This window comes from Manis pentadactyla, chromosome 2 (assembly GCF_030020395.1).
Source record: "Manis pentadactyla isolate mManPen7 chromosome 2, mManPen7.hap1, whole genome shotgun sequence".
NCBI lineage: Eukaryota > Metazoa > Chordata > Mammalia > Pholidota > Manidae > Manis > Manis pentadactyla.
In genome coordinates, this window is record NC_080020.1 from 155,796,724 (window position 1) to 155,818,062 (window position 21,339).

The following is a 21,339-nucleotide window of genomic DNA, read 5'->3' on the forward strand; positions in this document are numbered from 1 at the left end:
CACCCCCTCCTTTGCAGATGGAACAGAAACACTTGCCCGCCCTTCTTTTCTTTCTTTTTTTTTAGCCAGCCAATTAGCTCCAACTTTCATTAGCTATCCTCAGGGAAAAAATAGCCTGGAGCTATTGACCCACTGAGGCAAGGAGGGCTGGTCTTCCAGAGCAGGAGGCGACCCTGGTGTCTGGCCCTGCTGGACTTTCAGGACAGGCTGGACCTTACACTCACTGGTCGCAGCCCACTGCTGTGTCCTGGGAGGACGGTGACAGCAAGCCCCGTGTACAGCTGTCAGGTGAGAGACCAAGTTCCCTGTCAGTCCAGAGGCCTTTCAGCTGGTGACCTTTGGCTCCGAGCAAGCTCCCACAAGCAGGGCTCACTTCACAGGGGCGAGGGAGATGAGTGTCATGGTCTCACTCTGCAGAGGAGGAGAGACCCAAAAAAGTTATAGGATTTTCCAAGGGTCATAGGCTAGAAAAGGACAGACCTGGTAAGAAAAGCCTGTTCCTTTCATCCCAAAGTGGATCCCCCAAAGTGGACCCATGGAGAATCCCCCACCCTCCATGCTCTGTACTTCGGTGTGGAAACTTACCCAGCACACTGGGTAAGGCAGCCAGGCCTTACTTATGGTGTTGTCACAGGAGGCAGGGTCGTAGAAGCCCACTCCCCAGGCCAGTGCTGCCCTCTGGAGAAGCACCCACCACCAGACCACTTGGCAGGCTCACCAAGCTCCCACTACCTGGAGATGCTTTCTTCCGAGCTAACGAGCTTCAAGCTGCGACAGAACAGGACAGCTGCTCTCCCCCATCACGTCCCCATGCCTTTGGGCCTAGGGAAGCTCCCGCTGAAGCAACCACCAAGGGGAAACCCCTATTTAAGCACACATCTGGGGGGTGCCCGTGCCACATCTTTGCCCAACCCATGGCCCTTTCCAGAGCCCCGGGCACTTCCTGCTGGGCCTCAACACTGGGAATGCAGGAATGAGAAGGGCAGGAGGGGCTGGAGGCCTGGGACTCCCTGAAGCCCGGCTCCTCACTGGGCCTCACCGGGGCTGGGAGGCTGCAACAGCAGTGCAGAGGCGGCTGCAAATGTTCTGGGAGTGGGTCTGGGAGTCCAGAGATTCTTTGGCTGTTATGAGACCCAAAAAAGGCTAAGGAAGGTTGTGAGAGAATCTCCCCTTGGCGTGAACCCTTCAGGCTGATGGATTTCAGCTGTGGTTTTCCTCACATCGGAGGGTGGCAAGTGGGGAGCCCAAGGATGGGACTCGGAAGGGGGAGAGGAAGGGATCATTCCAGCCCGGAGGACGGCTGTGACTCCTTGCGGTGCACTTGAGCTCATCACTTCTAAGAGGAGGCAGTGGTGAGCCCTTCTGGCTGGCTAGGGCCCTGCTCTAACCCCACCTTGGGGAGGGCTCTCACGGCTCCTACCCACAAGTCTTGGGGTTTTCTGGACCTTCCTCAGTTGTTGCTCATAGTCCCCTCCACTCCGGCCCCAAGCTCACAGCCCCCCTCTTTCAGCACGTCAAACCTGGCTCCACAAGCCCCTGCCTGGATCTTTTCCCTAGTCTCTTTTCCTGGGACATGACTCTCCGGTCCCTGGCCAACGGGGTGTAGAGGGGAGAGAGGGCATCAGTACAGTGTCAGGTTTTAGGCCCACACCCCACCAAGATCCCTAGCATATGAGGAAGGCCCCTTGGGGTCATGTGAAGCCCTTCCTCACAGGAGCTCAGAAATGTCTGCCCCAAAATGGCGCCGCACCTGGATGCTGCTGGCCCAGGGCATCACCACACTGCTGAGCCAGCACGGCTGTGGGGCAGCAAGGCCACTGCATGGAGCCGTACTGTGTCTTCCACCGGCCCTCACCGGCCCCTGGTCCTGCCCTGTAGTAGCTGGACAGAGACCTGGCAGGCCCAGGATGCTGCTCTGCGGGGAGATACAACAGTTTGGTCCCTTCCCACAGCATAGCCCAGCTCGGGCCCAGGCCCCTATGGCGGCCAGCTGTCCTGCTCTGCAGTGGGGCCCGTGGGCAGCAGGGGCTGTGGCTGGGGCCCCGCTGGAGCTCTCCTGGAACTGCACCGGGGCTTGGTGGATGTGTAAAGCTACACCTCACCCTCCTGTGGGCATGTCCCCAAGACCCCAGAGCCTGGCCTCTGCTGGGCACCTCCCCGCCACCCACCTTACTAGGGTATTTCACAAAGACCCAAAGGGGGCCAAGGAGCCCCGACACCCCATGGCAGTTCCACCTTCTCTCTGCTGAGGTCTGTTCCCTCTCCAGGCGAGCCTCCTGGCACCAGGCCTGAGAGCCCACACTGACTCCCTCCCATGATGCCCTCACTGGACCAGCGGCCCTCTCTGAGGCATGGCCAGCAAAGGAGCCCGCCTGGCTCTTGCCCTCTAGACTTTGCAGATGGGGGCCAGACATCAGTCCACTGGATTTCTCAAACTGCAGGGACACCATGAAGCTCTCTGGGGGATCTTTAAAGCCCCCATCCTCTGGCTTGAAGGGAGGGCACCCCTCTTCCTGGGCTCAGCTTATGTCCCCCGAATCTCCTTCCTCTAACTCAACAGTTGACTCCTAGATACCTCAGTGTGGGGAGGGTTCAGGCTGCCTAAAATTCTGCATCACTTGCAGAGGTCCAGGGCCGGGGTCACCTCTCTGCATACACCGGCCTGCCCCCTGCCCCTGGCTGCAGTGGTCAGTGCATCGTGTAAGATGGCTGTGTGCCAACTGCTCCAGGAGCGGCACATCCAGGAAAGCAAGCAAGGATCAGGGACCAAGGAGAAGGGGCCTCTTTTCAGCACGTGGCCTGTGGACCAGGCTGGCTCCTAGCCTCCTGGATCAGACCCTGGCATTCAGTCCCCAGAGAGCCCAGACACTAGGAGCTAGGAGTGGACAGGCCCTGGCCCTGGGAGGGTAGAGGAGGGGTGCACTGCCCACACGCACCCAGAGCCGGGCTGTGGGCTGACTCCAGAGAATTCAGTTACCACCTGAAATGCCATCACCAGTTGATCCTTTTGGATAAGTTGTGCCCTTTCTACTAAGTCTGCGTGCCTCTGTGCCTTGGTTTTCTCAATCATAAGTAGGTGAATAATAGTGCTACCTCTTAGTTAACTTATGTGAACTGCTTGGCACACTTCTGAGTTTATACTCAGAGCTCAAAAGATGTTAATGCTTTTTGCTGGTCTCCTCAGCTAGCCTGAGCAGATCCCTAGCCACGTGGCCCTTCCTTTGCACACCTGGAGCCTGCTGGAATGGTTCTGGCCAACCACCTGGGACCTCAGAGGCCCTGGTTCACATGGCATGTCTTTGGCAGAATCTGCCACTTATGGCTCACAGGGTCTTTGGTCTGGGATGGCCAGAGAGGAGAGGCTGGCAGAACACCCTGTGGCCTCCAATCTGTTGTCCCTCCTGCCATAGGGACAGCAAGGACACTTGGATCAAACCTCCTTGGAGACAGGGCCTCCCCTGCTGCACACCCACAGAAAATGGCAACTGGCAGCACAGCCAGGGCCATCAGGGCCAGGAGACCTGAACCCAAGTCTGGCTGGGCTCCAACTTCGGAGACCTTGAACCAGCATGTAGCTTCTTGGAGCTTCACTTGCTCAACTGGGAAACAAGGACAACCCCCCACCCCCCACCCCTTTAGGACAGATCAGCACATGAGCATGAAGGGCCTTAGTTTTGCACCTAAAGTAAGACTGGCATTTTAGGATCCCAGCATTTTCAAACTGGGAAAATATGTAATATACTTTTCTCTGTCGCTATTTCTGTCTCTCTGTCACCTGCCAAGAGTGCCATCCTTATCCCCAGGTTACCAGAGCCTATGCCGTACTCTCCAAGCTATGCTCCTTTGGAAAGTTAGTGTTCCGTTGTCTGAGCAAAGATTTCTGGATACCAGAGTCAGTTGAGTGGCAGCCTTTCCCAGTTCCCAGAGGGAAATCAGTTAATTTTCATGACCACTATTTCTGATCGTGGTGGAGTAGATCATTAGAATTAAATTCCATCTGAGAACAACTTTAAAAAGCTGCTCAAAATAAATATTTCTCAAAGTTTGACGGGGGGGATCAGGGAGCAAACAGGCAGGGGAGAATCACAGGGCCAAGATCTCGGGAAAGAAGGAAACAGAGAGACGTGCACCTGGCATCTGGAGCTGCTTTCTCCCTTGGGGGTCCGCTGATCCAAGATGATGAGCGAGCTGGTAACAGCCTCTGGGACTAAGGGGGCAAAAACTGAGTCCACCAAGAGTAGGGGGTACCTGGCAATCTTTCATGATTTCAGTTGGGACCCCAAATCATCTCAGTCCCTGCAAGTGGATTAAAACAGTCCTCATTGGCTAGATCCGAAGACACCTAACGTGTAAATATAATACTCATGGAGAGAGATAACTTCATTCTATGCCTCAGATTATTTCTACAGGTTTTCAGATATAATGCACAGTACTCAATAACAAACCTCCAGATATGTGAGGAAACAAGACAAATGAACAAAAAACAAGAGAAACAATAGAGGCTAGAGACAGACTCATAGAGGATCCATATAAGGGTGTTACTGAAATTTAAAATAACTGTGCTTGGTTTGATAAAATATATAAAATATAAGATAGGCAATTTTGATAGAGAACTAGAAACGATTTTTTAATCATTTTCTATTTCTATTTTTACCCCATCAGTTTCATTCTTAAAGTGCAGGGTGCTACAGTCCCCCCGTGCAAGGCAACAGAGGAGAAACAAGCCAGAAAACCCTGGAAAAGCCAAAAAGAGGCAACTGTGCTACATTCAATGCTTGTTTGAGAGTGTGTTTGCCATAGTGACAGTACACTGTGTACACACCAGTCTAATTCCTAGTAGTAAATTTGCTGCTGGTTTGTAAGATGTAATTAAACATAACCACACCCTGAAACAAAGCAGACTACAGTGTTAAAGGGCTTTGCACCGTGGAACAGGAACCCACCTCCGTCTTCCCTTGTACCTGCCCAGACCCAGCTCTGTCCCTGGCCCAGAGTAGTCATGGCAAAAAATAGCAGCACAGGAGCACATGTTTTGTGCCAGGCCCCTGCCATGGGCTTGCCACACATTGCCTTGCTTTTCACAACCCTATGAGTTGGCTATGACTGTTAACCGCATTTTATAAACAGAGAACTGAGGTCTAGGGGACCCACATAACATATTCGAGGCACCCGAGCTACCAGGCGTTTGAGCCAGGATGCGAATCCAGGTCTGCCTGCTCCCCATCTGCTGTGGGGTAACCCCTGGATGCCTGTGGTCAGAAGGGCCCTTGAGTCTCCTTCCACAAACACTCGTGAAACACCGACTGCCAGGGGCCCCAGCTGTGAGGGCCACTGTCAAAGACCCAAGGCCAAGGCTTAGGAAGTGAGAATATTTTAATGGATCTGAGGCCCTACCCATCCCCTCTCCTCTCCCTTCCTCCCCTTCCCCATTTCTGGACCTCAGTGTCCAGCAGTCAGAGGGCACAGGATGGGCCAGGGATGACCCTAGGCCACATGCACTGGACAGAAGGAGAAGGGCCAGTGGGCACAGTCCTGTATGGCCATGAGATCGCTCCCAGGAAAGCTAGGGGTTGGGGGCTGATGTAGAGGGAACTTCTGGGGAACCTAGGGGGAGTCCCTGCTCTGGCCCAGGCCCCAGGTTCCTTCCTAGGGAGTCAGTGCCCAGAGAGGAGCTGAGGGCCAGCAGCACTATTTCCAACCCAGGATGCAGGCAGGGGACTCAGCCTTCAGACAGGCCTCCCTCACCCCACTGAGGGACCTCAGCTCCCCAGGCAGTGGAGGGCTCAGGGGCCATGAGGCAGAGTCTGCAGGTGGCCCATGCCTGGGCCATGGTGGCCCCTGGCCTGCTTGCTGACTTCACCTGATTAGTTTGGTTGGACAGGAGGGATTCCTGGGGGCCAGCAAGATAGCAGGATAAGGTAAAGAGGGGTTGAAGGGGAAAAAGGGCTTCCTGGAGGGAGGATAAAGGACTGGAGAGGGGACAGAATGAAGCCGGGGCAAGTTGGGAGGCCAAATGAGGAAAAGGGGCAAGGAGCTTGGCGAGGGGTTGTGGTGGGGCATGAGGAGGGGAGGGTGGGGACAGAGTGGGACCGCACAGGGCCTCCGTCCCACCCAAGGGCAGAGGAAGGGCTTCCAGTAGGTGGAGAACAGGCTCTTCCTGGTGCTAACATATTGCAGCAAGAAGGATAAGGGTTAGACACTGGAAGAACCTGTTGGCTCTCTAGCTCAACAAAACTCAAGTGTGTTTTTGAGAATGAATGAAGGGGTTCATGAGCAGAAAGGGGTTAGAAAGCAGACAGGCAAACAGGGTCAGGTAACTGGAAGTGAGAGACAGTCCAGGCCTGGCTGCCAGCCTGGGCTCTGGGGCAAGAGCAACCCAAGTCTTCTGGTCCGGGCCAAGTCCAAGGGGGAAGGCAGGCGGCGTGGGCATCACCTCACAGCCAGCAAATATCACTGTTACATCAAGAACCAAACAGGGGGCGGGAGATGGGGCGGGGCCCTGGCCTGTCAGCCCTGCCCGCCGGACACGCAGACCCCGCCAAATCCCAGAACCTCCTGCCTCCCTGGGACCTAGAGGTCCCGGTTTCCCTTCCATCTCACGTCCACCCCAGCATCAAGGAATTAAGAGGGCAGAGAGACTCACCCACAGGGGCCCTACAGCTTCAGGGACGTGACCCGGGGAATGTGGAAGAGCTGAGTCTCCTCAGAGCTGGTGGAGCTGTGGCATTGCAGAGAAAGGGGCGTGAGGACCAGGCGGAGACCCCCATTCCCTCAGCTGCCCACCTTGGAAGCTCTCCAGGGGCAGGAAGAATTCCACGGAGCTGTGCCTGGGTGGATGTGCTCCAGCAAGGACAAGATGGAGCAGGCCCCGGGAGCACCTGTCTGGCCCGCGAGCTCCTGAGTGTGTGACTCTTCAGGGCTAGGCATGAGCCTCCTCCGCCTGGGAAGCCTCAGGAGGGGTGAGGCAGGGGGTCCACAGCCAGAAGGACCCTTCCTGGGTCCCCAGTTTCCCCACAGTCCTGGCAGGCTCCTCACCTGAGGCGTTTCCGGATGGGACGGAAGTATTTGGAGGTCTTGACGGCGAAGACGATGCTGGGGATCAGGAAGAAGGCGCACCACGCGAGGCAGAACCAGAAGGCATTCTGGGGTGGAGGGTGTGAGGTTAGGTCACTGCAGCTGAGCAGCGACCTCCCCACCCCACCCCACACCCCAGTCCCCCAACTTCACTGAGGGGTACTGGGATGCATTCTCAGAGCTGAGGGGAAGGGCTGGGGTGCAGGCCTGAGGGCAGGGGCCCTGCCTTGCCTCATGCCCTTATCTCACTGCCCCTCCCATGGGGGTCTCAACAACCATGAGGCCTGATGAGCTGAGGGCACTCACCCAGGGGTCAGCCACCATGTCACACAAGATGACACGGCCATTGTCCAGGGCTCTGGAGAGGGGCTGGCAGGTGGCAATGCGCTGAGTCACCTGTGTGTCAACATGAGGCAGGCACATGCGGAGAGGCTCAGCCCCACAGGGGCATATCTCACATTCAGAGAAAGGTTGACAGGGACACAGAGAGGCTCAGGGACAGTTGGAAGCTGCTGCAAAGTAGTACACAGACACATGGTTGCAGGGGCACAGAGAGATGAGGCCATGCTGACATAGGCTCACTGCTCAGCCCCCGCCCCTTCCATCCCATTCAACAGTCAGTGTTAAGCTGTGTGCCCAGCACTGCTCCTTAAGTCACATTCTCACTGCACAGGCAATGCTTATGTGTGTGCATGCACACACATATACACTGCACACCATGCACAAACTCAATCATGCACGCACAGGGACACTCAAGGTTAGGCAAGAGCTCCACCGGCCTAGTGCAGATGCTAGATAGCTAGCAGAGGCTGTGGTCAGCAAGCACCTGCAAGGGGAGGTGGGCTTTGAGGGCTGGATTGGTCTTAGACAAGCTAAGCTAGGGCACCAGCATAGGGAAGGGCACAGGACCAAGGTGTGGACAGCATGGTCTGGAGAGCCACAGCCAGGCCAGCTCACACTCGGGCTGCAGAGAAGGGCTGTGGCAGAGGTTGTGTGAACGGAGCCCAGCCAGAAAGCAGGGGTGTGGCTACAGAGCTGGGAGTTTAAGTTCAATCCTGCAGGCCTAGGGCACCTCCAAGGAGCTCTAGGGGGCAGAGGAGGGGTAAAACAGGGAGAGGAACTGGTATCACTGGGAGCTTGTTTGAAGCCAGGGGGATCTGAGACCCCACTCACCTGCTCTCTCACCCAGGCCACATACTGGGAAAAGTAGTCCAGCTCCCGGGCTAGGAAACACATACTTTCCTGCAGGAAAGAGAGGAGCCCTGGGCTGGTAGGGGTCCCAGGAACCAGCACCCCTTGCCTCTCATGCTTGATGCCATCAGGACAGGCTGAGCTGGCTGTTCTGGGAGCCAAGGTGAGGGGACAGGGGAGGAGAAGCCTGGGATGGAAGCCCCAAGTGCATAGCCCCTCAACCCACCTCTGCTCTGAGGCAGCCCCTACCCCTGTCCCATGCCCCCTCTCACATTCCTCAGGATAAGGGTGGCCTGCGTAGGCAGCTCTTCTTTTAAGTAAGTTACCCTGTGCAGGACACCTGAGGTCTCCAGCTGGGAGGAGAAAAGGGCTCAACTCAGCGCCCCGCTCCGTCAGAAAGCAGTCACTCACTCATCCATTCATGAATTCAACATGTAACACACAACACACTCACCTTAGCCAGGTGACACAGAAGCTCTCAAGAACCTGCCTACCCACCCCCATGTCTTCCCATCCCACCCTTAACCTCCAATGGGACCAGAGACAGCAGGCAATGTCCCAAGCCAGCTGGGCCCCTACTTGTCTTCCCTCTGCTGCCCACCTCCCATCCCCAGCAATCACCTGGAGACTTGGGGCGGAGGATGCCAGGGCCCTGACACTGAGATTGAGCTTGGCCTGTGGAGAAGAGACCAGGGCTAGTTAGGGGAAGCAACTGGCAGGGAAGGAGGGTTCTGAGGCCCTCCCTCCTCTTTCATGCCCTTTCCCTGCCTCTCTTCTGCCCCAGATCCCAGGCTCCCTGTGCCTCCAAACTTACCACGAGGATCTGCTGGGGGAGGACCTTCTCCTGATAGAGGTTTCTGAGCCCTTGGGCTTCCTCCTGCAATTGCTGCCCCAGCACAGAACTGCTCTGAGGGGACAGGGATCAGAATCACACTGTGCCCAGGACAGGACAGCTTCTGCCAACACATCCTTCACCAAAGTGTTCACCCAGACACAAAGAGGGCATGTGGAAAGTGCTGGGCTCAGATGCCAAAAACCAAGGCCTCCTTGAGCTACTCAGCCTGATCTGGGTTTGGGGGTGGCCTAAGTCTAAGTTCTAGGCCCATCCCTTGCTTGCTAGGCACCCCTAAGTCAGCCACGGAAGCTGTCTAAGAAGCAGTGGCATCTGCTGGAACTGAGGAAAGCCCCTTGCCCTACCCGTCATGTGGGGCTGGTATGAGGCATATGACATCTCAAAGAGAAACTCTTTTAACTCTGAATATTTATAAAAAGAAAACCGATTTTCTCCAGTAGAGCTTCAGCTCCCAAGGACAACTGTCATGACATCTGATCGGCCACGCTGACCTCACACCTGCCCTATTCCACAGTGGTGTGCACTTAGGAATGGAGTGATGTCTCCCCATCTGATCTCTAAGTATCTAAAGGATAATCCACTTCACACAGGAAGAAACTGAGGTCCAGAGATGTTGAATGACTTGCCCACATAACCAATTTGTGGCAGAGCTTGAGTGAGAACTAGTGCTGCAAAACCTTCAAGCCCAGCCAAGGGACCAGAGCCCCAGCCCTCACCAGTGGGCCCTCAATCCCGTCTCTGCCCTCACCCCCTCGCCAATCCAAGGGCTCCCACCCTCTCCCACCTCCCAGGCCGCCCTCTGACTTCTGCTTCCCTAGTCAGACCTCTGCTCCCATCTCACTTGGGTCTGCGCCAGTCTTCCCAGCTCCTGGGCCAGCTTCTCCACATCAGTGTTCACCGTGGGCTTCTGGATCTGAGACAGGAAAGGCCAAGAGGGGATGAACCCTGGCTCCCCAACCCTCTAGCTCCCAGTATTTTTCAAAGTGCCCATACCAGCTAAGTCCACTCTGACACATCAGTCATAGTGGGTCTGCCCTGAAACTGTGAAATATATCAGACATTTTCCATTAGGATAAAAGGAAAAAATGAGGCACGTTCTGGTGTAACCCAACCCAACAAAGAGGCAAATTCCCACCAGCATTCTCCAGGGCAGTGGGTTCAGGACCATGAACAGCGACACATGCTGCTGGGAATGGGGCTGGGGGACACATGGTCTTGGGACACCCTAAAGAGGAAGAGGCTCCAGGGACATATGGAGGAGTTAAGGGAAGGTGGAGAGCCAAGACAAGACAGGACGAGATCCCCCCACAGCTCCTCTGCAGGCCCCTGGTTCTGCCACGGGCTGGACTGAGGTGCTCGCTGCTGACCTGAACGAGGAAGCCAGGGTAGTGGATATTCTCCAGCCCACTGCTCTGCAGGGCCTCCAGGTCCCGGTGGGCAGCTGGGCTCAGCAGGTCCAGATTCTTCGTGTCCACTTTGAAGCTTTCCAACTTTTGCTGCAGCTTGGCAGTATACTGGGAGGGAGGGGACAGGGTAGGGAGCATGCCCAGCTGCTGAGCCAGAACCCCAGAGCTGCTAGCCTAGGTGAAGGGGTGGCTTCTCTCCATCCCCACGATGCCTTCCCCAGGGGGAGAAAAGGCCTAATCTCCCAGCGGTGGGGTCTTAGAGCAGCGTTTCAGCATCAGTAACACAGGTACAGGAAATGTTTGAAAGTGGCAGAGCCCTACTCATGCCCTGGGAAGTGCTCCTTGTCTTATTTATCTCCTAATCCTCAGCTCACTAGTATCTCCTTTGAGGACAAGTACTCTCAAGGTCACATTTCATATGTTACCAGGTGGCACCTAAGGACTGCCCAGTCCCTCTGAACCTGAAGCCTTGTTTGTCCAGACTCTCTGTGAACTGAACCCCTCCCCTCCCAGGCCAGCCTCCAGCCATCGGGCAGTGCCTGCGGCCCAGCACTGGGACATGGTCTGCTCCACGGACCTCTCATCTGGCTAGAGATGCTGAAGAGGGAAGCAGCTAAGGCACTGTGCAAACTGCCCCGGGTTACATACTTCCATACAAGGAGCTGGGACTGAGATCTGGACCACTTAGCTATGGTACACCACGGGCTGAGGATGGATGGTGGACTCAGAGGAGTTGGAAAGGTTCCTAGAAAGGATGCAGAATCAGGACTAAACGTACTGGGGGGAGGATGGCAGGTGGAGAAATGGGGGTCTTCCCAGGATACACTTGGGAAAGGTTCCTCCAGTTCCCAGAAGCCGAGGCAGCTCTACTCCCACGTCACTTAGGCGTGGAGAAAAGGATGGAGGGGATGTGCTATAGCTTCTGCATATTCTTAGGAAAACCACATTCTCAAAGTTCGTCCCCTCACATGAAGTATACCTTCCTTCTCTCTGTCCTAGACCTGCCTCTCACCAGCAGGAGTAAGTTTCTCCAGCTCTACACACCCAGCTCCAGTAAAGTCCAGCGGTTAAGGGAACAGGTCGGGCAGGGTGGAGCGCCTGTCAGCGCCTACTGGCTGCGTGAGTTCAGTCAGGGGGCTCTGGTGGGCCCTCCCCTAGGGACACCCGAGGTCAGCACCATCATTTTCACTGCCACACACCCTGCCCCAACCACCCTACTCCTGACTGTGGCATCCCAGCAATGGCTGTCCTGGGTCAGGACACACACATCCACGCCTTCACACTCGCTGGCACCATCCTTTCCTGCTACAATCTCAGCTGTGGCCATTTTTTCCTGGAGCACAGTGCTCAGAGCTCGTCACATCCTGCAGGCTCTCACCCGTCCACCTACACATGCTAGAAACCTCATGCTTTGGCCCTGGGCCAGGCCCTGAGCTTGCAGCAGGGGCCTCTGCCCTGGAGGCGCTTCCATTGCTCTCACAGACTTCTCGGTTTCAGGAGATGGTCCTACCACAAGGCAAGACCAGAGGGGCAGGGATCTGCAGGAGGGGTCCCCACAGACTTCCAGAAAGTTCCCTTACCTGGCTGATGTCAAGGTGTTCCTCCAGGTTGTAGGAGTCATTGAGCTGAAGGACCCTCCAGAGCGAAGCCCCTTCCTTGCACTGTCTGGAGAAGAACAGTTGGCATTAAAGATGAGAGAAAGGATGGCAGGTGGGGGCTGTCCACGCTACTGGGACACCCACCTCGGCCCCTCCTCATGCCCTGTGCCCCTGCCCAAGCTTCCCACTCACTGATAGGCCAGGTGGATGCTGATGTTCTTCTTTAGGCCCAGAAGTTGGGACAAGTTCAAGGATGAGGGCAAGTTCCCGGGGGTATCTGCAAACTGGAGATGGAGCAGGAGAAACAGGCCTGGAGGCGGGTCAGGGCAGGGCACTCCTGCTTCACTAGGGCCTGGTCCCACACCACCCTGGTAAGCAGAGACCACACCCCTGTGACTCCAGCCTGAGTCTGCCTCTAACTCAGTCACCCTGGGTCCTAACTGCTTGCAGAGACTCTTCCCACAAATCTCTGGGAGGTGTGCCCAGCCTGGTCTTCAGCTGAGAATCTGGGCTGGCACCTCAGCTCATCTGCTAGAAGTGCTGGGGAACCAGGACTCGCATTTTGCAGACTCTGCGAACAGAGGGGATCAGGCCTGGGTGCAGTTCCTGGGCCCTGCTGGGGCCTGGATATTAATTACCCCAGGGACCACTGGCTCTTGCTCTCTCTCCTTTTCCACTGGTAGTTTCCTGTCCTTCCTTAACTGTTTCCATCATTCCTCCTGTCCCTCCCTCCCTTTTGCTCCCTCTGACTCCCACATCCTTCTAACCCTCCGGCTCTACCTGCATCTCCCCTGACCTCCCTCTGGGCCCCGGAGTGGCGCAGGCCCACCTCGTAGAGCTCCCCACTCTCCCAGCTTCGGCACACCAGTGTCTGCACGTTGCCTCCCACAAAGAAGGTGGCAAAGATGAGGAGGATGACAGGTGCAGCGAAGAGGAAGCTGAAGCCCACACCCCTGGGGAAGGTGGAGGGGCAGGGGTGAGATGGAAGAGCAGGCTGGCTGTCCTGGACCACACCCTCCATCCCCACCCACCTCCCAGGGTCAGCATGGTCAGTGGGTCGGCCCCAGGACAGAGCTCTCCAGAGAGGCAAACCCTGCGTCCAAGGACTCAGCCTCCTGGGCCAGGAGGACTCAGAACTGCTGACTGCCCTACTTTATCCTCCCCCAGTCCCTATCCAGCTATCCCTGGCTACCTAGAGGAGAGGGTAGCTGTTTTGCTCAGAGACAGGACTGCCCACCTCTGGACCCAGGACAGCTCCAGAGGTTGGCCCTCAGCAGGGCCACCTGGCACTGCCAGCCATGACCTGCCAGGGGGGCAGCAACCCAGGCCAGTGCTGCTGAGGCCTTCTTTGTGAGACAGGCACAGCCTGGGCCAAGGTTTGAGGCTTCAGAGGAAAACAGGCAGGACTGCAGCCCTCACTTGCCCCTTTGCAGCCAGGAGCCCTTATGCAGTGACCAACTTAAACGACTGGATATGGCAGCCCTAGTCTTAGAGACCAACCCATTTAGGGATGGCAAACAGGTTCTGCCCCTGGTGGTGCCGCCTGGTTGCTGAAGGTTAAAAAGGATTCTGGGGCTCTCTCTGGGCTCCAGAGGAAAGAATGACTGCTGATTACTATAGTGGCCACTGGTGTGGGAGAGGAAGTGCTTCTTATCTGCCATTCCTGCTCTTGTCCAACCCTTTTATATACATGAGGACACTGAGGCCCAGATGGGTGAATAATTTGTCCAGGGACACCCAGCAAGTTGGTACTAAAGCACAAGGAGAGCTCAGTCTCTTGATTGCCAGGGCTCGCTGCTGCAGCCACACTGGAGCTGTCCACGAGCATGAGAAGAACTCGGCCAGCTCTGTGGGAGAGATCCCTCCCCTGTGCCCAGCCCTTACACCATGAGGAAGCGGGCTCCAGCCTCGCCCTTGGCTTCTGAGTGGCTGGGGTCCTCCCTGGCAGACAGCCCCCAGATGCCCAGGGTGAGGCCCAGCAGGTTGCAGACCACCACAAGCAGGACCACGGAGCACAGCATGCAGCCCAGAGCCCACCTGTCAGAGAGAAGGGGTGGCGTCACCAAGGGAGGCAGCTGGGCACCAGGGAGGGCTGGCATAGGACCTAGTGGCTGGGTGGGGCCTCTGACGCCAAGGCTGGGGCTTTAGGAGTGCAGGTGTGGACACTTAGAGGTCCCGTGCCTTCTGTGGGGTCCCCAGGCTCATATCTCAAAGGCACACAGCCAAGATGGGGACACAGAGGCCCAGGGAGTAGGGGCTTAGATGGAGGTAGAGGCTTAGTACAACCAGGGGTTGGTGGGGGCTAGAAATGGAGCCCAGGGTGGCTGAGAGGCTGGGTTTCTATCCCCTGGGTTCCCAGGCACCTGTATGTCTCATATCTCTGCACCTCCTTCAGGTAGGGGCGGCTACTCTGTGCCACATTCTCCAGCGCCTGGCTCCAGTGAGAGGCTGCCTCCCAGCCGGGGAACCCTTCAGCCAGTGTCCTCAGTCCTGCAGGCTGCTGGGCCACCGTGTTCTTCAGCTCTGCCCAAAGCAGCAGGGACTTATGGGATGGGGAAGGTACCAAGGGCCCAGGGAGGAGACAGATGGGCATGAAGAACATTTGGGACCACAGAGCAGGCCCAGTCTCTGTCCAGACCCAGCCATGAGGACAGCCTTACCCTCCTCCCCTGACCCACCACCCCACTGTCCCACCCCACTCTCCACAAGTCTCTTTTCTGGGGTGGGGGTGGGGGGCATGCTGGGCAGCCAGCCTGGCCCCTGGCAGGGGCCTCACCTCTGACCATGTTGGTTATTTCAAAGTCGGCCAGGTACGGGAGGGCGTTGAAGGTGAGGTTCTCCTGCCAGAACAAAGGGAGCTGTGCCTCCCACTCTCCACCCAGGTGTCCCAGCCTGGGTGACCCCAATGCCACCAGGCCCAGAGGGAAAACAGCCTTCCCTTTGTTCTGTTGGTTTCTTCTCCCCTCCCTTGGCCCAGCCTGACCCAACTCCCTAAAACATTGCTCCTCAGAGACCTGTCCTTTCTGTCCCATCCCTCTTGCCTAGCCATGTGCCATGCTGTGTCTCTCCCACCTATCCTACACATGACCACCTGTCTATTTCCCTAAAGTCTAGCTCCAACCTACTCCTTCAGTCTCAGCTCCCACTTCCTTCCTCCTGGAACCTTCCACTCCAACCAAGCGGCACAGCTGACTCACTATTTCCTGGCATTTTCCAGGCCATGGGTCACAGGTGCTGTCTCACCCTGCACCCTCCCCCACAGCCCTCTCCACCCAGGAGAGCCTGCCTGTCCTCCGGGGCTCAGCTTGCGTGCTCACCCTCTTGCCACTCCAGCATCCCACTCCCTTGGGGGTCCTAACTCTTCCTTCTGAGTTCCAGGCCTGCCTCCCCCACCAGACTGTGTGCACCCAAGAATCAGCATCATGAGCCTCTTGCCCAGGGGCACCATGTAGTAGATGAGACCCTGATTTGACCCAGGTCTTAGGTTCAGCTGGGTTCCTCCCCCAAGATGGGGAAACCCCTCACTTGTGAATTCCCAGGCAGGTGGGGGAGAAGGCAGTTAACCCAGGGCAGGCACTAACCTCCTGGACCATGCCAGAGAAGTTGGCCTCCGGGACACCCTTCAGCCAATGTAGGACATCACCCACAGGGGGCACCTGAAACGGGGGGGAGGGGAGGATGGGAAAGCCATGGAGAGGCCTGAGCGAGATCCCTGCAGTGCACAGAGGGGACTCCCTTGGGCCCTACTGCCCTGGGTAGCAGTGAGAACTCAAGGAGCTAATGCCCACAAAGTCCATGGCACAGTGCATGCCCACTGCCAGGATGGCCATCATTAACCCTGGTTGTGTGGAGAGGGAGGAGCAGCTGGAGGAAAGGGACCAGCAGGGCCTCAGTAACACCCCGGGATTCCTGCGGAGCAGGCAGAGGCCCCTCCTGCTCCAAGAGGCCTCGGTCCTGGGTCTGCACCTGGCTGAAGTTAGCTCCCAGCTCAAGGGCTCGGGCTTGACTCAGGGCCCCTGCGCAGCCCTGGCAGCCGGGCTCCCGCAGTTGGATGAGGAGGCGCTGCCGGTGCTCCGGAACAGCCAGCTCCAGGTCCCGCTGTCCCTCTTGCAGCTCCACCAAGGTGGCGTTCAGGGCCCAGAAGTGGTCCACAGAGACCTGCAGGGCTGAGAAACACCCATCTGGACTGAGCAGTCTCCACTGCTACCAGCATCCCCAGAGGCCTGGCAGAAGGCAGATCATCTCTGCCTCCCCTAGTCAAAGGGCCAGCAACCATTCCTTTCTGAGGTTGAAGTGGAAACTGCCCCCAGGGCCCATTAAGTCAGGAGATGGGCGGGGATCCTAGCCAGAAGGCTTCCTAGAAGAAAGCTCTGGGAGAGTCATGGGTGGGGCTTGCTGAGCTGGCAGAAGAAATCTGAGGTCTGTCCCCAGGAGACAACCCAGGACGCTGGTTCCACTCACCCTGGCCCAGGCTTTGCACTGAGGCCAGGGCCTCATACACGGTGCTCCGGAGCTGGGTGTAGATACTGCCCCCAATGCTCAGGCCGATACCTGGAAAGCACAGGGCAGTCTGCAGGGCTGGCCCCCAGGAGCCTAGGGCCCTCCCCACCAGTCCATCCAGCCTACCCAGGCCCTGGCTCAGGGCTCAGCAGGGTGGGCATGGGCTTCTCGGCCCTACGGCAGTGTGGTTAACATGCTGCCCAGAGGGGCCCAATCCCCACCTCTGCGGGGCGCTCCCAGGTGGAGCTGGGATGAGGGGATAAGAGTTCCCCCATGCAGGCCTGAGCAGGGGGCTGCGGGCTGACTCGCCCACCAGTAACCCTCACCATCCAGTTCCTCCAAGACTCGCTGCTGGGGAAGGGAGAACTGTTGTGCCACGGCCTGCAGCTCCTAGGCAAACACAAGGCTGTGAGGCTGCTCTTCCCCTGTCCTCCTACACTCTCCACTCCGGCCCACCTCCCACAGCCCTCCCCAGGCCCCACAGACCACTGGGCATCCATCCTGAGGATACTGTGGGTGCACTGATGTATTACAGTAACTGTCCAGCAGGGGGCAGTCAGGTGCGTGTTGGAAAGGGGCACCCTTTCTAATTTGTAGGCAATGGGCTAATCACCCGCTCTACTCTGTCCTGCCTGGACCTGCTGCTCATAGGGGAACATAGGGTGAGGAGTTGCTCAGTACTCACCTGGGGGACATCGGAGACCAGGCCACGGAGGCTGAGCAGAGTCTCAGGCAAGGCCTCGGCACTGGAGCCCACCTGCTGGTGCGTGTGCTGGTTGGTGACAAAGGCACAGACCACACCAGTCCTGTGGGGATGTGGAGGAGAAAGGGGCTTGCTGGATGCCCACAGGCACCCTGGGCGTCTGCCATACCTCCCGCCTGACCTGGGCGCCCCTCACAGCAGCATAAGCGTGGTCAGCAGCAGGAAGACCATGAGGGTGCATCGCTCACAGGCCATTGCCTTGTGCTCGGTCTTCACTCGGCCCCCGCAGTGCTGGCGGCAGCGGCAACAACAGAAACAGAGCCCAGCGGTGGGCACCACCAGGAGGTAAAGACCCGCAATCACAGCGCATGCCACGTAGCCAGCCTCATACCGCACCACCTGGACAGGGCAGCAGGCGTGAGGGGCTGTCCTGGCCCTCCCACCCCAGCCCGCACCTGACTCCACAGGTCAGCCAGAAACAGCAGGCACTTGCACACTCCTCCTTGAACCCATGGGAATGGCACACGTGTCCTTACTGTTTTTTACCATCTTACAGATGAGGAAACTGAAGTCCAGGGAGGTGTGGGCTCATGCAACCCCACAGCCATTTAAAATCAGGAGGTTTAGAATCAAGCCTGCTTGGGAAAGAGGGGAAGGGGCGCTGGAGACCCCACCCTGGAGGGATTCTCAGCAAGGTGACTGGGTGGGGAGGTCTCCCTGTCTGCCCACCTCATGCTCAGCTCTAACTCCCCACCCCTGCACACACCTTCCCCGTGCTCACCTCATCCACCTCCACGGAGGACGGCTCATTAAGCAGGACCTTTACCAACCCTATGGAAAGAGTCAGGCTGGGGACTTGGGGGCCATGACTGCCCTGCCCGTGTCTACTCCCACTGCCAGGTGAAGGGGGCTCTCTGGAGGGGCTCCTCCCACCACCATGCCACCGTGGGAGAAGCCAGTGTCACCAGGGCCCCGTCCCAGGATGCCCAGGCCTCAATGCTGCTACAAGGGCAGTGGCTGAGGGGAGACCTGGCCCACCTCTCCTCCTGGGCCAGACAAGTAAGCCCTAATGTGGGGAAGCCACCAGCCCCATTAAAAGCAGGGAAGGGATCCTGGCCTGGCAGTCCTTCCTCTCAAGAGGCAGGGAACAGTTTGGGAGGGGTCCCATGGCCCCTCCTGGTCCTTCCAACCTCTTTGTGCCACTAGACCCAGAGGAAATCTTCAGTCTTTGACAACTGCTAACGTAATTTCCTCTACTTTGGGACAGAGAAACTGAGGTCCAGGGAGGAAAGGGGCTTGTCCATGGTCACAAAGGAAGGTCTTCGGGGGATGCCCCTGGGTTTCTGGGGCTTCTAGGAAGGTGTGGATGGGGGACGCTGGGGACTCCAAGGGCCTACTGACAGGTAGGAGCACAGGAGGTGGAGGCGGACAAGGGTGCTGGCTGGGACCCACACTTCCCAAAGCCCACAGGGGAAAGGGGTGCACTCACCAGCCGGGAAGGGGTTGAGCTGCACCACGGAGAGGAAGTGGCGCACTGTGCTATAGAGGGGGTCCAGGGGCCCCTGCTCGCGAACGCGAGGGGCCAGCCACCGGACCCTGGCCTCCGGGGCGAACGACAGACGCTCCGCCCTGCCGAAAGACCTACAGTCCGTGGCCCCCGCCCCAGGCAGGCTCAGGACCAGCCTCAGGCCCAGGCCCAGGCTCAGCAGGGGCGCCAGGAGGCTCGGTGCGCGCGCCATGGAGTCGCCGGGGCTCCGGGGCAGGCAGGCGAGGGACTCAGGCAACCGAGAGAGCGCGCGGAGCACGGGGCAGACCGCGCATCCTTCCCCAGCCTCAGTCCTGGCGGCTCTTAAAACCTGCTCGACAGGTTCGGGCTCCCGAACTGCCTGGGCGCCGCCGAGCTCTGGAAGGGCAGGGGCGGAGGCCTGGGGGAGGAGGCATGGCCTGGTCCCGACCTGCCCTCAGCGGCCCAGGTCCTCCCGGGAAGGTTGCCGCCGAGCGGGCCAGTGGGGCCATTCGGTAGCTCTGGGTTATCTAGGGTGGCCCAATTTCAGAATGTAAGCCCATGCCCAGACCCAGCAGCCTAGTCTGGGGCAGGGAAAGCAGCCAGCGGGTGAAGACCTGGCCCAAGGGGTGAAGAATGGCAGCACAGGCCAGGAACCAGGCTCCTCTCCCAACTTCCTCTGGGGCCTGCTCTGTCCCCTTGTGTCATGCCTGTGCCGGCTGCCAAACGAACGTGGAGCAGAGAGGCCACCAGGCTTTGTCCAGAGTGGTTCTCAGACAGGCACAGTCCGTTGGGAGGGTGAATCCCAACAATGCCCCATCCAGTCATCAACTCGGATATGTCCAGAGATGTGTTTACACAGGTCTCTGTTTTGCAAATGGCTCTGTGCCCAAAACCAGAGTGTGCCTGTAGCTGAGCAGGTCATAGGGAAATACTGCAAAATGGATGGGGGATGTTCCTGCCAGCGTTCTTGATGATAGCAGAAGCAGTCCACCACCAGGAAGGAACTGATAGAATGAGCATCCCACACAACACTGGGCAGCCATTAAAGAAAATGATGTAGAAATGGCTCTTTAGATCTGAAAAATACAATGCAATCTCCAGGGGGGATCATGGGCAGTTTTTAATTCTCTTCTGCTCATCTGTTCTTCCTAATTTCTGTGCTCAGAGAGGTAATAGAAGTTTGTGAGTTTCCATGGCAGAGGGGCAGAGTGGGAGCCCTGGAGAGAGAGGCTGGGTCTGTTGTCCACACCACATGGAAACTCAGTCCTGGTTTGCAGCCTGGTTGAGGGACGTAGGGGTTTTGGGCTGCCCAAGTTGGGGTCAGCAGTAAAGGAGGGAGTTAAATTTGAGTGAGGGCTGGCCTGCTTCAGGGTCCTACCTCCCCACTGTTGCCCCTGCAGTTTCCTCAGAGCCTGGTGACAGAGGACACAGTCATAGAAGGAACAGGCAGTTAATAACAGGGTGCAACAGGAAACGGAATCTCATAGGAGGATGCCTCAGAGATGAGGACCAGGACCGCCGGGAGGAATGGGCTGAGGTGCCCCAGCTCCTTGGGTCCAAGGAAGGTGGGGCCATCTCTGCCCTGTGACTGCAGAAAAGCTAAACTCAGGCTGTCCCCACCCCTCACCCTTCCCATCTAACCTACCCACACCTGTACTGGGGTCAACCTGGAGGCTGCCATCAGAACCAGCTGGTCTCCCCAGAGCCTGCCTGCAACTCCTCTTCTTTTCCTCCTGCTGTTAGAATCACTCCCCTGGTTGTCACTTGCTAACTTCAGTCCTGTCAGCAGCAGAATGGATGTAGCCCCTTCTCAGCTTGATGTGATCCACCTAAGGTGCAATTTGTAACTGCCATTAGTTGTTTGTTGTTTTTTTTTTTGTATTTTCTGACTTGGATGCATGGGTGGCAGAGGAGTTTTGTCCCACTGGAAACCACAGGGGCTTTGGGAAATAGGCAGCCCAGCACCCCCCACCCGGCCCCTGGTCCTGTATCCCCTTGTCCTCTGCCTCTCTTCTCAACTATTGTAATTAAGCCAATGGGCTGCTACAACTACTGTTTTCCTGTGTCTATAATAAAAGCACTGCCCTTTGAAGGCCAAGATTTCCCTAAGAGAAAACAAACCACACCAAGTCTCTGTCTTAGGGGTGGGGCAGGAGGGTTGATGAAGATACTGAATCTGCCTATTTGGCAGGCAGACCAAGTGAGGTGTGGAAAATGAACTTTCCTGAGTCAGTTACCAAGCCAGTCTCCTTCAAGCAGGATCCTGATGGAACAATCTATTGGGCTGGCTGGTTAGCCCTGGTCAGCCTGGAAGAGCAGGTGGGGCTCAGAGCGCAGGCCAGGGCGCTGACAGAAGAGATGCAACTGCCACTGTAGTTGAATTCCTTGGACGGGTGGAGCAGGTGGGCTGGGTGGGCTTGGCTGTGGGGTTGCCTCTGCAGCAGTCTGAAAGGGTGCAGGGCTAGAGGGCTTCTAGAACAGGGAAGGGGCTCCAAGGATGGTCCTGT

General features: G+C 57.4%; 1 protein-coding gene across 4 annotated transcripts; it reads right to left on the minus strand.

Moving 5' to 3' along the window:
• Window positions 1-117: 117 nt before the first annotated feature.
• Window positions 118-19,588, minus strand: PROM2 (prominin 2). 4 transcript variants are annotated; one of them, XM_036880015.2, is made up of 24 exons: window positions 18,815-19,580; window positions 18,107-18,156; window positions 17,522-17,724; window positions 17,308-17,428; window positions 16,949-17,012; window positions 16,584-16,673; window positions 16,089-16,288; window positions 15,704-15,778; window positions 14,899-14,962; window positions 14,486-14,645; window positions 14,007-14,159; window positions 12,952-13,075; window positions 12,315-12,406; window positions 12,105-12,189; window positions 10,486-10,632; window positions 9,960-10,031; window positions 9,080-9,172; window positions 8,887-8,940; window positions 8,538-8,618; window positions 8,248-8,316; window positions 7,381-7,470; window positions 7,036-7,142; window positions 6,644-6,718; window positions 118-411 (listed from the first exon to the last, which is right to left on the minus strand). In XM_036880015.2, exons 1-23 carry the CDS (start codon window positions 19,062-19,064, stop codon window positions 6,655-6,657), a joined length of 2,508 nt encoding a protein of 835 aa, XP_036735910.2. In that variant the 5' UTR covers window positions 19,065-19,580; the 3' UTR covers window positions 118-411; window positions 6,644-6,654. The 4 variants fall into 4 exon arrangements, with proteins under 4 accessions (XP_036735910.2, XP_036735908.2, XP_036735912.2 ...); XM_036880013.2 differs by lacking the exon at window positions 118-411 and adding an exon at window positions 5,356-6,453; XM_036880017.2 differs by lacking the exon at window positions 118-411 and adding an exon at window positions 5,356-6,453 and having other exon boundaries at window positions 17,574-17,724; window positions 18,815-18,975.
• Between the last annotated feature and the right edge of the window lie 1,751 nt (window positions 19,589-21,339).

What these genes read in the sequence shown, in the direction of transcription:
- PROM2 (XM_036880015.2), bottom strand. Translation starts at nt 19,064, where the DNA reads ATGGCGCGCGCACCGAGCCTCCTGGCGCCCCTGCTGAGCCTGGGCCTG. An exon ending in TCTCTGGCATGGTCCAGGAG is followed by an intron (nt 14,963 to 15,703) that starts GTTAGTGCCTGC and finishes TTGTTCTGGCAG; the next exon opens with GAGAACCTCACCTTCAACGC. An exon ending in CCACCCTTATCCTGAGGAAT is followed by an intron (nt 8,317 to 8,537) that starts GTGAGAGGGGGC and finishes TCTTTCCTGCAG; the next exon opens with GAAAGTATGTGTTTCCTAGC.